We start from the raw sequence: 17948 nt of genomic DNA on the forward strand, positions 1-17948 counted from the left end.
TGTGTACGTATATATGCGAGCACTTCTGATAAAATTAGACGCTCAGTTTTAACATTCACTTTAAAGAATTAGACAAAAAGAAATAACAATAGAAAAGTAATAATTGCACCTTTTAATGTTCAGACCAAGAGAGCAGCGTAACAAAAAAAAAAAAAAAAAAAAAAAAGGTGCCTGGAGTATGAAAATAAGTATTCATTGGCTCTGCTCTTGGGATGGGGGGCTGCATTATGAAATTAAATATTCCCTGGTTTCTCTGGCCGACATCATAAGGAAGGGCCAGCCTGTCGCTGGCCGAATCTCTTCTTCATGAGATCCCTGAAATAGGAGATGTAGTGTTTGCTATTCCAAGCTAAGGCTCTGCATAAGGGGTCTTCCGGATGAGACAGCTTGAAGCCAAAGACGTCAGCTGAATATTCTCTGTAAAGTTAAAAATATATCTTAGTTTAACCAGACCACTGAGCTGATTAACAGTTCTCCTAGGGCTGGCCAGAAGGATTAGATATTTTTACCTGGCTAAAAACCAACTGGTTACCTTGCAACGGGACCTACACCTTATTGTGGGATCCGTACCACATTTTATCGAGAAATGAATTTATATCACCTGAAATAAATTCCTCTGGTTCCGCGTTGGCCGAGCCGAGAATCGAACTTCGGACCACCGGACTGATAGCCGAGTACGAAATCCACTCGTACAACGAGGACCTTTAAAGAAGTTGCCCTCTTAACAAAAGTCGTATATGTTTTAATTACTGTAGTCATTATTGTTATTATTATTTCATTGGAAATAATGGCTATTTCAGCCGCGTTTATTTTGTATAGAAGTTTCTCTATTCTTCTAATGACTGACGTTTCTTCTATACTCAAATTGGCTATTAAAACGCCAAATGGGGGATTCATGTCAAAGAACGTGGTATTTGTCAAATTGAATATAATACACGAAATACAGTACAAATTGGATCTTAAGCCTAATAGATATAAGATATTAGTGACTCATTCAAGAGCAAGAGTCATTTAGTTTCTTTTTTCTATTAGGATTAAGATCCGATTTGTACTGCATTTTTTATAAAATATACAATTTGACAAATACCACGTTTTTTCCATGAATCCCCCATTTGGCGTTTTAATAGCCAATTTGAGTACAGGAGAAAAGCCAAGAATAAGAAGAATAGAGTAACTTCTATACAAAATAAACGCGGCTGAAATAACCATTATTTTCAATAAAACCTGTATCAATGATGGTCTTCTTCCAGCATATTATTATTATTATTATTATTATTATTATTATTATTATTATTATTATTATTATTATTATTATTATTATTATTATTATAAAAATCATATGCATCACAAATATTTGGAAGACGAAAAGGCTATAAGGAAAATAATCAGTGAAAATGTCTCCCCCACTGCAGAAGGTGATAAAATTAGCCTCATAGTATACTATAAAAATATGAAAACCAGCTAGCTGCTTCTTAAAAACATCCCGGCGCCCCATGAAACGTCTTTGAAGAGAAGGAGTGTCAAATACGAATTCACATGCCCAGTGGATGGATGTCACCACACTTACATCGGGATGACCACCACCAGACTCCCCAAGCGTCTCTCCTGCCACCTTCAAGAAGCGGCCATTTTCATTCACTACACGGAAAAGCATAACAGAAGACCAGAAAGAGCTGAACTTATAACAAACAGAAATTATTGACCTTGCACCGGACCGGAAACGCCTACGTTATCTTGAAGCATTACACATATTAGAGAAAAAACCGACTATCAACACGGTAAAAGAAACAGAATTTCTTCCTACCATCATAAGAAGAAATAGCACAAGAAACCAACCGACTCCATATACCGCCACGAGAGAGAGAGGAGAGATTGAGGGAGGAAGAGACAGAGAGAGAGAGAGAGAGAGAGAGAGAGAGAGAGAGAGAGAAAAGAGAAAAGAAAAAGATAGAGAAAGAGAGGAACAAGCGGAGAGAGAAAGAGAGTGAGAAGGAGCGAACGAGAAAGAGAGAAAGAGAGGGGAACTTGCGGAGAGAGAAAGAGAGAGAGTAAGAGAGAGAGAGTAAGAGAGAGAGAGAAAGAAAAGAAGAAGCAGAGAGAGAAAGCGGGAGAGAACGAACGGACGACATGTCACCTGGACGGCTTGCAGCACCTACCACCCAGAAGGTGGGTACCCCAACCAACACCCAACCCACGCTAATAACCCCGGCCAGACCAAAGAAGATCTCAACGCCTCAGGGATAGAATTGTTACCAGCCAACGACCAATTAGAATCCCTGCTCACCGACCCGCCCACCGATTGTACACGACCTTGCCTGCTATTATTATTATTATTATTATTATTATTATTATTATTATTATTATTATTATTATTATTATTATTATTATTATTATTATTATTATTATTATTTATATTATTACTGTTATTATTATTAGAAAATACTCATGAAATGTGGAAGCAAATCCACAGTTATGTATATGCACACATATTTAAAGATAAATCCGTACAGAGAGCTTTCGGGAATCTGTACAGATTCATCTTTTAGTATACCTATGTATAGATACATATCTAGATTCATTTACTACTGTTATTCAGAGGATGAACCTATTCCTATGGAACAGCCTTCGGAGGCCACTGACTTGAAATTCAAGCTTCGAAAGACTCTGATGTTCATTTTGGAAGAATTTCCTAAATACAGACACACACAGATCAGTTATGAGAAAAGAAAAAATCAATTCAGAAATGAGTCAATCAGTAGATGAAAATGTTAGTAAATTATAAATAAAAAGAGTTACATTAGGCAAGTAATACATTGCAGCTTTGCTTGAACTCTTGGTGTTCCAGTTGAACGAGATCCTCAAGGAGACTGAGTTGAGCTGAACTGAACTGAATATAGAATTTAGGCCAAAGGCCAAGCACTGGGACCTATTAAGTCTTTCACCGCTGAAAAGTAAATTAACAGTAAAAGGTTTGAAAGGTGTAACAGGAGGAAAACCTCGCAATTGAACTATGAATCAATTGTTACAGGAGGGTGGAAAGTAAGATGGAAGGAAGATAATACAAAAGGAGGTACAGTAAAAGGAACGAAAGTGGTTGCAACTAGGGACCGAAGGCACGCTGCAAAGAACCTTAAGTAATGCCTACAGTGCACCGAATGAGATGCACTGATGGTACTAACCCCCTACGGGGTCAAGGATACTGAGCCACAGTCCATCGGTGTGAGGAATAACGATTACATCAAGGCAATTTCTTGGAAACATTCTTGCGAAGAAACACGTGCACAGATGTAAATATACTCCAACGCAATTGTGAATACTAGCTGACCGACCCAGCGCTGCTTGGGATAACTCTGAATGACAACTGATAAACTTGCTCTCACTCTCTCTTTCTCACGTTTTCCATCTCTCTCCTACCTAGCATCCCCTCTACTTTACTCTCTCTCTCTTCCTCTCCCTCTCGCTCCTTTCTCTCACTCTCTCTTTCTTTCTCCAACAATCTCTGTCTCTTTCCCTCTTTCTTCTCACTATTACCAACTCTCTCTTTCTCTCTCTCTCACTTTTCCCATCTTTCTCCTACCTAACACCCCCTCTACTCTCTCTCTCTTCCTCTCCCACTCGCTCCTTTCTCTTACTCTCTCCAACCATCACTGTATCTTTCCCTCTTTCTTCTCACTAATATCAACTCTCTCTCTCTCTTCTCCCAAACACCCGCTCTTCTCTCTCTCTGTCTCTCGTTCTAACCCTCCCTGTCTTTTTTCCTCTTTCTTCTCCCTAACACCTTGTCTACTCTCTCTCACTTCCTCTCCCTCTCATTTTCTCTCTCTCTCTGTCAACCCCCTTCTCAAACTCCACCCTCTTTGATGTCATTGATGTTTACCCTAGAGTATTCTTTTCCAAATGATAAGACATATGTGTACAGAAATTATGTATGGGAAATTCGTAAAGTAACTAGGTCTACGTTTCAGGGATTCCCTTCTCACCCCCACCCCCTTCGGGAGGGTGGGGGTGAGGGAGGGTTAAACCCCATTATAAACCATTTTAGGGGTCCCCTGCCAAGTTTCATGCCCATCGGACCAGCCGTTTTGGCCGTGATTGAATGACAGACGGATGGACAGACGGACAGCCATAACGCCCATTACATTAAGAGTGAATATTTGCTTAGGAAGAAAGAAAACTGTGGAGAGCTCAACACTGAAACAAAAGGATTACTTATGAGAGCAGATAAACGAGTGAAACCAGCAATCTTTGAAATGAGACAAACAAGATCCACTCCGATTTCATTATTATAGATCGTCATCAAAGACTCACTTGATGGAAGCGCTTTTGTGGTGTCCTGCCACCTTACTCTCGACGCAGTAACTCTCGACCCTTTGCCGCTCAGCCCTGAGAGCCGCCACCTCTTCCTCCAGCTTCTTCTTTCCGTAGCGCTGCGTCAGCTCCTCGAACTGGCTGGAAAAGTGGCGGTACAGTCTCATGTCTGAGTAGTTTAGCTCCTCTAATTTAGTCTGCTCTGAAAGCAATGAAAAGAAAAGTCTCAAAAACAACCTCCGCGTTGAACGTGTGAATGTTTGAAACTGTTGGCTTTCGCTTTGCTTCGCACATTCAACTTTGTAGATATTCAATCCTCATCGTGACGACACGAGTCATTTTCTTTTATTGCTCAATAAGAAAAGGAGTTTACTTTTCCAAATATCGGCAGGACCTTACCGGATATATCATTTCAGGGTCCATCAAATCATTATATACACGACCAAAACACTACTCTTTAATTCAGAATATCTCTGACTTTCGTTCGGACCATTGTGCGTTGAACTACACCGAAACGTTCTCGGCCTAATTTTAATATTTGCTGCTTGTAAACGTAACTACACATTTATTTTAGCAAAATGGAAACGTTCCCGGATGTGTTTAGACCCTCCCTTCCATTAAATGAATATACGACAATTATTAAGTGATCTTTCGTACAAAAAAGGAATGACTAGGAAAACAGAGAATCCTTATTAAAGTTCCAACTGCTGATGCAGCCATAATTTCTAATGAAACACGTTTACGGGAGGGTCTCCTTTTCAAATATAAGTATCGCTTGTGTTAAAAATCATGAATGAACGAGTGGATAAGTTCCATAAATTCACCTTCCGAAGTCAGAGATTGCCTCGTCGACCTGACATTCTTGCTAAGGGAGACCAAGTCATCTAGAGACCAGCAAAGGGCGTGGCCTAAAAGGATCAGGGACTCGTCTAGTCTCTCCGCGATCAGGACTAAGTCGAAAGTATCTTCTACATCTCTGATCATGTCGTCAATTTTATCATCATCATAGAACACGTCAGGATCGTATCCCAGATCAAAAGTCATCTGCAATAACAATTAAAAAAGAAATAGAAGGTAAGAAGTTTTATAATACTAAATTACTTCAAAGTCAACTTTAGGCAAACGGTATTACAGTCTGTAAGCTTCCTATATAGTAGTGTACAGCTCAAATGTCTTGTGGAATAATAAATGGATTTTTCCTAGACAGTGGTCTCCAAGGGTATCCGGAGGTCGTTATCTGGGACTAATATTTCTTGGGGGTCATTATCTTTATGATATTTAGTCTTTTGTTCATGTTTTTACTGTAATCCCCAACAGGGTGGTACTAAACACTCCGCAAAGGTGGATACATCCATGGTTAAAACTCTCGGGAGTCACTATCTAGGAAAGACCCAAATATATAGTTAAAGGCTAAAAGAAATGGCGCAGTCGTAGATGCGATAGGCGGTCATAATATAATTCCAATCTTCCCCAGTAGAAAACTGACGTAAGAGAATGATGGCTTCGACTCGATCCGATAGCCCATTGTAACCTCCAGTTTCAATAGATCTGTTTCATCACACGACCTATGTGCTTGGTAAGGAAAAGTTCTATCTACCAGTAAAATAGAAATAGTGAGAGAGTGAGCACTAAGTGACTTAAGAAAGTTAGATGCAATTAATTTTTTTAATTGTGTTTAACTTTCATAGTTTTCTATTTTCTAAAATTAATGCTGAAGCCACCAGTGGCAACTTTTAGTGTAACGTATTAAGTTTCTATAAAGCAATTGACCAATGTTGGGGCGTGTCCTCTTGCCCTAGGTGTTCTGTCCGCTGGGTCATTTCTGTAACTCGCACTTACGTCACTTTCTGTCAAATTCCCTCCACTGAACACCCCTCATGGCACTTGCTACCTTCCTTGATTTCTCATCGAAGCCTACTTAGTACCCGAAAATATTAAGCTGGCATCAGCTTCAGTAAGTTTTCTTTCATGCTCTTACTAATTTGACCATCTCTCTTGCATATTCAGTTAGCACAGTGGCCTCACCAACAATCCAGCGTTCTTCTGTGACTAATTCTTCTGTTTAAAAGTTCCTAAAAGAACTGCTTCAACTTCAGAACCAATGTAAATGTTTCCCCATCCTATCCTAAGTTTTCTGATTATAAGATTTTTTACTGTTTGCTAATGTAAACAATTAAGGCATTCATTGTGGATCGCATTCTTGCACAATTCCTGAGGATTTTACAGGTAACTGGTTCATTAGTTTTTCTGAACTTATTTTCAACTTTCGTGCTTACTTTTATTCGCGGACTTCAAATACGACAACCTCTGAGGTTATAACAACGTCAAGAAGGAGCCTTCCCAACTCACCTGATTAGCCCCGAAATTCCCGTTGAGTCGTTTTGCTGTTCTCATCTCACTCAGAGGCCTCTTCAGAAAATGGTTTAGGGAACCTCCAACTACTCCGTTTATCTGTGAATTGTAACAAAAGCAATCGCCAGAAATTCAATTAATGGATGTTTGTTCATTTGTAATGTTATTGACTTGCTCAAATCTTCCTTTTGGTTACGCATATTATAAAAATTGCACAAATAACTGTTATGACGTTGCCTTCAGTGAACGGATCAATCAATAATTGGTTGTCAAGGCAGAGGAGTTGTAATCATTTATGCAGAAAAATCAGCAGGAAGTACCGGAATGTAGACAGTGTCAAAAGTGTGGCAGAGCTCTGAGACTTTCGACGGACATACATATTTCTTCTTATGCTAACATAAAGTTGGTAATGTTAATATAATTATACCCTGGGAATATTAGATTGTTAAGTAAAGTACTTTTTTTATTAACATTTTTGTGTTTTGGGGTGACCGAGCCCTTAATGCCTACGAAAGGTTCCCTAAGTGTTTTCATCCACCAGCTAAAACATATGTGATAAACATAAACACCAAATTCCAGAGATGGTAAAGGGCAGACATGATACAGTTACTGTCAGTAGACACATACTTTCTATTTGAAACGAAGTCTGCTCAAAATGAATGCTATGCATCAACTTCTGATATTTCCATTCACATACAAATTACCGTTTCAAACATGAAAGGGTGAGCAAATGATCACACTTGTCGGTATAGCAGCTTTCGGGACCATTTGAATCTAAGACGGCGACTGGCGAACCGACAAATAGTAGTCTAAAACAGCTGCAAAACCCTTCCACACTCCCCACCCAAAACACACACACACACACAAATCACCCCACCCGCAAACCCTACCTCTAAACCCCATTCATACCCCATGAGAAAAAATAGATCAAAGAGGACGATCTACTTTTTACTGGGCACACATTCATCTGTCCAAAGCCTTTTCAAAAGCAGAGGATTAGTTGAGGACTATATGCTGCAAAAATAATGTCCTCGCTGATTCTTCCAAAAATTTCATTCTGGCTCGAGCTGTTCCTGATCACGGGAAGTCGGGCTCATTACGCTGTTGGCTTTACGCTCCATTGACATGCAGGCGCCGCCACGGTCTAGGTAATATTACCTAGACCATGGGCGCCCCTAACCATTTTCTAGAACTTCACGAGCAAGGTGAGAGAAGTGAGGGGTCACAGTGAGGCCCATAAAACCGGTGGAGTCAATAAAAGGAGAAAGCGAGAACTTTGAAAGACCACTGGAAAAGGACTGAAAATAGGCCAACGAAATTATTTTCTGTTGAGATCAAAAGGATATTGTAGTCTTCATATGCACCAAAAACTTAATTTAAAAAGGTGAAACGCAAACATGGTGCTCAATGAATGCATACAGTTAACCAATATTATTTTTTCTATTGCGTTTTAACCTTTTATTCACTATATCCCACAAGGGGACGGGAGACGTTCTGTTTCAAAGCTTAAAAACGTCGCTTATGTAAATCTACTTTGTGGGTTTTTCTTAATGCCAAATTGGGGAGGCTTGTTAATTATCTGGTATCCAATCATTAATTTCTACTCTCCTGCCCTGTTCTCCTCTGGCAAGCTTTCTGGTATTTCTTAGTTTCTAAGCACCCTTTAGATATTTAATCAGTCAGCCTATTTCTAGCTGTTTAAAGCCAAGTTTCAGCGAGGTAAAATAACGAGATTTAAGAACATGCAGTAGACGTTTCAGAAGACCTGAACGCCTTGTAACGCTCGATTGTTTTAGTGTGACGTCATACTATTAGGTATTAGCTAATTTTGTGTCATTTTAACTGAAACTATAACAAATTCTCACCTCATCCCCCGGTCAGAAAGTTCTCCTAATTTCTCGATAAATTTCCTCCCTTACATTTTTCCCAACTGAGTCAGAAGGATCACTGATCGAGAGCTATTTCCCTCGTAAGCCGTAACTCACCTTGAAATAAGTGAACAAAGACGTGTACAGTTGGATAGGATGTCTCAAAACGGTGAACCAGAGTGAGTCCCTGTGAAGGATCTTCTGTAGTTCGTAAGCGTCCATCCTCGTGTGCAAACCAAACATGTTCACCATACCAGACGGAGGCAGTAGCCATTTCGGATACTTGAAAAGTCATTGAAATACAGATTAGCGGCCTCTCTCTCTCAAATACATAGCTGATCCCTTCTTTAAATACTAACAATTCATGTGATATTCGGTAACGTCAAAGAGTAAAAGGAGTCCTCTTGATGACAGATCTGGTATGAGAATGGCTCTAAGCTACATGAAACGAAGCAATTACAGTTATGACTAATGTGGTAGCTTTTTTTGCATTTATTCCGGAGTTACTTTTTATCCACTGGCTAATTTTCAAAAGGATACCGAATCTTTTTGCCATTTATTGCCACAGCTACATATAATGGTAAACGCAACACCCATCTGTAGTGGATAGTATCACTCATAGTTTCAGAAAGTCTTAGCCCACCCACGCTCGCCCCCCACCCTCAGGATACGCAGACTAGGCTAATTAGAAAAAAACATACTTTTTGTGATTCTTTAATGATTACCCATAGTCAAAGTGGAAACAAATCATCATTTGCCGATAATGTTATGTAGGCTTCTATATTATACGATTGTTGGCGTACGCTGGTGCCCGGCGTTACCACCTCCCTTATCCTCCCTACCCCATATCTACCTGGGGCGGACAAAAAGGTTTGTAGAAGGAGGGTGGATGTGTCCCCTACCTCCCGTTCCCTACCTACACCGCCCCACCCAGGGGGGATAAACTGGTTTGCAGGGGGTGGATGGCTGTGTCATGTCTCCCCTGCTGCCACTCGGGGAGGACAAACAAAAAAAATCCACTTGGATTTTATCAATATAGATATTCAGACGCCAATTAGTTGATTTTTTTTTATTTCAACACTTTCAGCTGACTGCACTCGTGTGGAAAGTAATCATCAGAAATCACTATAGTTAAGTGTGACTCTGTGTTTTGCATTATCCAAGATTTATTTCATAGCAATGCATGGCAGCATTCGATACTTTTTCCCACCTTAGCTATTGAAAATTTCTCCATCTTCATCTACAGGTTAGAAAAAAAAAGAATAGTCAAATTGGAAAGGAATTGTTCACAAGACTGAATGCTGATCTTACTCATAATCAATAATTTTTTTTTTCTTTAGCTTAAGAAAGAGCGCAAGTATTTTACTCGTTCATATGAATTAAGGAGGTTCCTTATTTGAATTCTTTTTTGAGTTGCGAATATTTCCGTATTACGGTAAAGTGGTTTTCTGTTATCGGTGAGATAAGCATTAAGAAATTAGTTCCAAAAAATCAATCTAAACGGTAGTTTCGTTCGTTTGCCAATGTTTAATACTATATAAGTGGAATCTTTAAAATTTAACAGAAATTTAGATTATGTAATCTGAAAATGGAACTTGGTGTTCTTCAAGTTGCTTCCTACGTTTATTACCCAACTTTCTAAGGAAATTAATTTCCAAAAAGCTGAATGTTCTGTTTGTTTAGCAATGTAGTACTAAAAGATCTACTATTTCGAAAAAGGTTATCTGGTCCAAAAATCTTATTCTAGACGAATACACGAAAAAGACAGAAGTTTCATGCCAACTACCGTAACTCATTAAGGTTGTTCACTACGCTGTATTGCTATAATATCGTCTTCTAACACTCACTTGCAAAATTTCTGCCCTGAATCGGGCTGGACTGCCAGCATAGACGCCCTCATATGGAACAGCGACAAAAATCGGGTCTTCTTCTCTCCAACGGCTGGCAAGATGTGAACCATTAACTTGCTCGTCACTTGATTTTCCCAAAGCCATTTCATGATCCGCTTTGACCTTTCCAGTCAACTCTGCGTCGGAGAACTGGCCACAGGTTATAGTTTCGTGTCTCTGGTTGTGAGTGCAGGCATACCTAAAAAAAAGAAAAAAAAATCGTAGGGTAATCAAGCAGCTATGCTGTCTGGGACAAAAAGCTAGGTGTCGGTCATCTGACTAAATTTCATAAGTCTAAGAAGGCAAGTGCTCTAGGCACTAATTTCCTACGTTTTAAGAAAGCATTGAGTGTTACTTTTAAATTCTATGAAGAAAGGGGATCTCAGAGCTATTAAAAGTGTAAAAAATTTAAGCATTGAATCTATAACTGAAATAATATTTTGGGGGTCTAAATAGTCTGGGGATATAGGCCTACTGGGCCACTCCTTCTGAAACTGTGTTATCAAGCACCGATAAAACAGGAAGGACCTCAGCCCAAGAACTCTAAAGAGAAAAAATGCTGCCCACATGAAATGTTTATTCACTCTTATATGAATTGCGTATGAATCAGTAAGGGTGTTCTCTTTTCCAGTAATCCAGTTTGGTTTATTTAAAGTGATATCTTATGTAATGGCAAATATATCCTGTGTAAACAATCTCACTAGAAACTAACATACACTTTTTAAATTAAACTGTTTACGTCGAAAATCACATAAAGCCGCCAAAGAGCAGCCAGACTAAACCATGATAATACTAACCTCATTGGAAATGAACGAACTAATTAATTCAGTTGAGCTTAGGTTACAATCCATGTCCTGTTTCCCCCCTTTATTCTCTCTTTCCGTTTTCCTTCTCCCCATTCCATGATCTAATGATCTACTCGACTGAGCTTGACTTATATTGATTTATTTGTTTGTTATCTAGTGACGCCACGACCCAATGATCCAGTGATTCGGTCTCACCTGAAGAGGATGTTCTGCATCGTCGAAGACGCACACTTGTGAGTTTTCAGGTACATAATATTAAATAGCGGCTGACATTTCAGGCTGGCGGAGTCCGTCTGGATTTTGCTGTTAATGAAAAGATATACTTTAACCATGAGATTAATGATCCCATTTATGGCCTGTGTTGAGTGAGACAAAGGATCAAATGGCTGCTCTTTATTGATGAATATGAAGAACGAAAATTATCTGTAATAAAGTGTTAATCGAATGCACATAATAAGGGCTTGGACTGGCTCTCTCTCTCTCTTTACGATGTGCCTACCGATACCAACATTATCACAAATGACATTACTTCGTAAAATCAAAATGGGCAACGTGTGATATTTCTTTGCTTTAGTACTATCTCTTACATTACCTCCTCATTCCGACTGAGATGAAAGAAACAAAGTTGGGCTTTAATGAACACAGTAAGCATATATGGCCACAAACAGCTTTTTATAGCATTAATAAGATATTACACATATTACAGACCTACCAACCTTCCCGCATTTAGAAAAAATCTTCCTCACTTTATTTGTTTAAGTTCGTAATTGTTACTAATTCTTATTTTTCAGTCAATATAGTTATTTCCTCAGTAAGGTTACCAAGCTAGTTCTGATCTTATATCACAGTAGCTGATGAAGAAAGGGTGTCCAGTGTAGTCAATAAGAACTTCACCTCTCAGAGAGCCAGTCTTAATATTGAAGGGACACTAGAATCACTTATTCCCTGTAAAACGAATGAGTTCGCCCATAAGGTTTGCTATGAGTATAAACCAAACAGTGAATTACTTGTGAAAGCTATAAGTCAGCAACATATGCTTATACTCTAATGTTAAAAAATTAAATCACTCTATAATATTCTACCCATAAAATACATGCAATAATATGTACAACAGGCTATAAACAGCCATTTTCTCGTATGGACATAAATATGTATTTGTATTTTTCTTTGATTTTGGTGCATTTATTCATGAAATTGTGCATTTATGTCCTTAGTAGATAGATAAAATGCAATATACTGTGAATTATTGAATGAATGTTATTAAAATACTGACATTCTGCCTTGGATTTAGGAATCTCCCGTTTTGTGTGTGTGTGTGTGTGTGTGTGTGTAAATCTGCAGCATTTTTGTTATCATCTCCAATAAAAGTTTCAGGTAGGGTTAACAGGTCTAATATTATGAATGGTATTCCTGGAATATGAAACGAGTTGCATACGTTACTATTTATTAAAGATGAGAGAAGCAGATATAATGATTTACAATTTCATTTAAAGAACACATTAAAGATTAAGCGAAGCAAAATCATATTTAGGAGCATAGTCGAACAGGTTTTAAATCAAAGTAAACAAAAGTTAGTCTAACGCATGCATCACATTCTCTTGTATTGCTCATAATTAATTTCCACTGTTCTACCAGAGAACGAAAATGTGAGACAACTTCAATAGTGATTGGTAGCTATTTCGAGATCTGTTGCAAAACTAGGCCTAGAAAACCCGGAATTCCTTATCATTTTCTGGGACGTATTTTTATCAGAAATATACACATGGTAAATTCATTGTCAGTTTTAACTGAAGGGTGGTGATTAATACAATGATTCTGATTATAAGAAGGACCGAGGAGCCAAGTTCCAAATCGCCTCATACATCACTCACCTCCACCTTCTCCTCCCTCCATCCACCCTTCACTGGGACCCATTGTTGTTGAGAGTAATTTCTTAAATAGAAGTATCAGGAACTACGGAATATTCAAAGATAATGAGCAATATAGAGTTATTCATACATTCAGTTTGTCTTACAGAACTTACTGATTCGTTAAATTCTTGATAACAAGGAAAATGGTCTAGCAACTGCATACCTGAATGCCTTCGAAACGAAGTGATGTGAAATGGTGCCATCAACTTTCCTCCCACGCAAGTGAAAGAACGGGTCCTGGGCAGAATCGCTTTCTTTCATGAGATATTCGGTTTCCATCCATAAGAAGAACGAACCCAGTGCTAAAATGAAAATTATCACCATGCCGCGGCGCTTCCTCGCGTTTCGGTACGTTTTTCCTAAGTCCACAATAACTTCAGTGATGCAAATTCCCATTCTGCATTCCTTTACATAGAAATGTGAAGAGTTCAAGTGTCACAGTGTCCTACAGGATCGCAGAGCTCTGAGCTAAGAGATTGCATTTGATGGCTACAAATAAAATTTGTTTGGATCAACTCTCTCCATCATTACTTTTCGTAATCTACTTTGAGTTTTAAAACTGTTTTCAAAGATGAATGACACGCAAGGCTTTTTCAGATCAACATAATTCGAGCAAAGTGGAGGCGACGGTGAGACGCTTAAACTCGCACTGTGGTCGTCACGATAAGGGAAGGTTACACTCATATGTCCTAATTATTCTCTCCACATCTGTGTAATTTGGAATCATTTGAATCGGCGAATGTATGAAATTTGGATTATTTGGCCCGGTGCTGTGGTAGAGGAGCCATTCACCGACCATATGGCAATGAAAATAAATTCATTTTCAGGGGAAAAATCACGCTTAGATATGCGTACAAATGTTACAGAAACTATCTCACAGTAATTTATTTTTTCAAATAAATTAACTAAAAGTTAATTATTTAAAATTCGTTAAAATTAGCATTTATTTTGGTAAGGCCATTTAAGGTTGCATGGCAACGCCTATAGGTATCCAAAATATCGGCAATGACGTTATATTACTCGCTGATAAGGTTAGCACGTCAGGCTATATATTAGACCCATCTCTGTCGGCAAGTTCTTAATTTTCATTATTGTAGCTGCAAGCCAATAAATCTTTATACTGCTTCCGGTAATGTCTCGTGCTACTATAACCTTCAGAGTTTATTTTGGCAGGTCCTTCCAACTCCTTGTGGCCCACCATTATTTCCATCATAAGCTCCATTAATCAGAGTTTATCGATTCTTTATTCAGCTCAGCGCCCAGACTTATGAGCTACTTCAAAGAAATGACTTTGATTTCTTGTTATGTCATAAGTTCTCTCGCCTGTTAATTCTTTAGGTAATTTACTGAACAATATAGTTACAGTGTGTTTATAAGTCCCCCTTGCCAATAGTTCTGTTACATTTCAGTGTTTTTAGTCTGATTTCATCTATGATTACAAGTATAGTTACGTAATATGACTCAGGTCTCCCAAGCATTTTGCACCAATAGTCAGAAAAATATGTTAGTCTGTTGCAAGTATCCATGGATACATTAAACATAATTGTAATGTATTGAGAAAACACTACTCTCTCATTCTACTATGTTGAACCTTCTGGGAGTTGTTGTAGAAAAATCTCCCGCCATCCACAACTGGGAAGCCAGCATAAGCATGGGTCTCCTTACTTGTAATGATATACCATAATAAAGTACGTGAATGACCACCCTGTCTTCTTAGGACCTAAGTACTAAAAGACAAGAATGCAACAGTGGCGACGAGGAAGAATCCAGTGTACGAAGAGGTATGTCACATTGAAGGAGAGTTAGTGTACCAACGACAGCCGGCCGTATCTAGCCTAGCATACCAGTTTAGGCCTGGCCAACGTCCAGACTCCAGTATTCGAGTAGCCTGAATTCAGCTGTATTTGTTGGGGACTACCGAAGTTCCATACCCTGTCAGGAAGGATGGCAGCAGCAAGGAGACCGACAATTCCCGAGTTTAACCCAGATAAGTTGGAATTATCTTGTTGGCTGGATCTATTTTAACATGAATTGTGAAGTAAATGAAGTAACAGAGGCGACAGCAAAAAGGGCTTTGTTGCTTTTTCTTCAGTTGGAGTAGAGACATTTCCACGATCTGTAAGTTAACAGCACCGAAATTGCCGTCTGCAGTTCCATTTGATGACCTAGTAAATCAAACTAAAGTCGCATTTTATAACAAAACCAAGTTATCATAGAGCATTGTGTGATTTTCCTACAGAGGAAAGAAGCAAAAGTAGTGAGTCCGTGAAGGAATATTATGCAGAATAAAATGTTAGCTCAACAGTGTGAATTTAATAGTGATTTTTGACCGAAGGTTGAAGGAACAATTATTGGTTGGTATTGATAATGAAGTATATTTTAAGGTTTTATTAGCTGATCCTTTTGAGTTTAAATCAATCTCCTCTCGTGAATTACTTGCCAAGGTTACCAATTTAGAAACTGCTTATGTTACTGAATGTAGTCCTACTTCAAGTCTTTTATAGATAATAGGCCTGCAGGTAAATGTTAACAAGGTTAGGCATAAGGTAATTAGGCCTAGGCCTAATTCTAGTGCAGACTCTAAAGGGAGAGGTAAAAGTGATTATTGTAAAGTTCAAAGTAAATGTATTCATTGTGGGCGCGATAACCATTTAGCTAATAATTGTAGATTTAAGAATGCTAAATGTTATTCCTGTGGCAAGGAAGGCCATGTTAGTACAGTGTGTCCCAATAAAAAGGCTAGAAATAAATCTAGGAATGTTAATACAGTGCATGATGTAGAGGAGTCTACTAGTAAGGATATTCCTGTTAATGAAAGTTTCCATGATACTTATGATTTATTGAAACTTTTTGATGTTAATGTGAATTCTATTGATTTTGTCGATGATTATGAGGAACCATATAGAGAAATTTTAAGGTTAAATGGGTTTCCCCTAGAGTTTGAATTAGACACTGGCAGTGGTGCATCCACTATTTCACGGCCATGATGCTACATAAATTGAATTTAACCCCATTACCAACAAGGAAACGCTTAGCAAATTATGATTTAAAGCTGAAATGCAAGTGTACGGTGAAAATAAATTGTGATGTTTGTGTTTTAAAGGCCAAATGGTCCAGGGACAAAAGTTTTTTGTTGTAGATAATGATTTAAATTTAGCAGGCAGGTCTTTGATGAAGAAATTGAAATACCAGTGGGTACAAATTGATAATGTGTGTGATGATAAATTTAAAGGTCCTCTTATTACCCCAAGTAGTGCATCTAGCCTAAGCTTGATTGTGTGAAAAAATGGGTTCAATGAGTATCAGGTGGTGGAAGGATCACCCATTACAAATTATGAATGTCAATTAATGTTAAAAGAAAAATGCTGTGCCTAAGTATTTTAAAGCTAGATCTGTTCCTTATCATTATAAATGTAAAATTGAGAATAGTTTGAAAGAACTAGAAAGTAAAAATATAGTGAGCAAGGTCGAGCATGCTGGAGATTGGGCCAGTCCTATTGTTCCTGTAATGAAGCCTAATGGTGAAATAAGGATTTGTGTAGATTTTAAGTATCTCAATACCCAAACCAGTGTTAATACCTTCCATTACCGAGATTGGATGATATTTTGGCAAATGTAGGTTCTTGTCAGTATATTTCGAAATTGGATTTGAAAAAATGCATATTTACAGGTATCTGTGAGTGAAAATTTTCAACAATATTTGATTATGAATACTCATTTGGGATTATATAAGTTTCATAGATTGCCTTTTGGGTTGTCGTCAGCACCAGGTATATTTCAGAGGTTTATCTCTGAATTATTGGCAAATATTGAGGGTGTTCATGTAATTTTTTAGATGACATATTGATTGTCGGAGCTACCAAGGAGGAACATGACAAGAGTTTATGTAAGGTTTATCAATTTTCGCAACAGAGAAATGTTAAATTGAATAAAGATAAATGTATTATTGGTTCTAGGGAAGTACCTTATTTAGGAGGAATACATTTTAAGTTGTGATGGAATTAAACCTGACCCAAAGAAAATAGAGGCAATTTTGGAAGCTCCAACCCCCCTCACTCGTTCAGTCTTTAAAATCATTTTTGGGGCTATGTACTTATTACAATAGGTTTGTACCTCAGTTCAGCTCTATTTTTAATGTCCTTTATATAATTTAACCCAAAAGAATGTGGAGTTTCATTGGGCAGCAGTTCATGAAGAAGCTTTTCAGAGTATTAAGGAAGCTTTGGGAAGAGCTGATATTTTGGATAATTTTAACCCCAATGCTACCATGATTTTAGAAGTTGATGCTAGCCCCTGAAGGAGTGGGAGCTGTTCTTAAGCAAGAATATAAGGATAGAATTTCTACTATTTCTTTCAAAAGTAGAAAATTATCTAATGCTGAGTGTAATTATTCTCAAATTGATAGAGAGGCTCTATCCATTATTTTTGGAGTCAAGAAGTTTTCTGATTATCTTTTGGGTAGGAATTCGTTTATCAGGACGGACCATAAACCCTTGACTCATCTATTACCCTAGTAAGTCTATTCCACAATTATCTAATGCTCGTATTCAAGGTGGGCTTTATTTGCTATAGGTTTTGATTTTAAAATTGAACACATTAAGGGAGTGCATAATACAGTGGCAGATGCTCTTAGTAGGCTACCATTGTGTAGAGATGATGCTGATTTTCATGTACCAGGAGAATATGTAAATTTGATTAATATTTTGGATAAGAATTCTTTTGATGTTACAATGGTAAAAGAATGTATAGAAAGAGACACTGTTTTATGCAGAGTACGAGATTATGTAAGGAAGGGGTTCCCAAGGAAAAGGTGAT

The 17948-nt window shown here is 38.1% G+C and overlaps 1 protein-coding gene across 1 annotated transcript; it reads right to left on the reverse strand.

The window, feature by feature from the left end:
• Positions 1 to 175: 175 nt before the first annotated feature.
• LOC135221427 (galactose-3-O-sulfotransferase 2-like) lies at positions 176 to 13771 on the reverse strand. The gene is made up of 8 exons (XM_064259197.1): positions 13297 to 13771; positions 11419 to 11526; positions 10376 to 10616; positions 8646 to 8810; positions 6658 to 6759; positions 5133 to 5352; positions 4309 to 4510; positions 176 to 417 (listed from the first exon to the last, which is right to left on the reverse strand). Exons 1-8 carry the CDS (start codon positions 13527 to 13529, stop codon positions 264 to 266), a joined length of 1425 nt encoding a protein of 474 aa, XP_064115267.1. The 5' UTR covers positions 13530 to 13771; the 3' UTR covers positions 176 to 263.
• Between the last annotated feature and the right edge of the window lie 4177 nt (positions 13772 to 17948).

Source organism: Macrobrachium nipponense, chromosome 2 (genome assembly GCF_015104395.2).
Source record: "Macrobrachium nipponense isolate FS-2020 chromosome 2, ASM1510439v2, whole genome shotgun sequence".
Lineage (NCBI taxonomy): Eukaryota > Metazoa > Arthropoda > Malacostraca > Decapoda > Palaemonidae > Macrobrachium > Macrobrachium nipponense.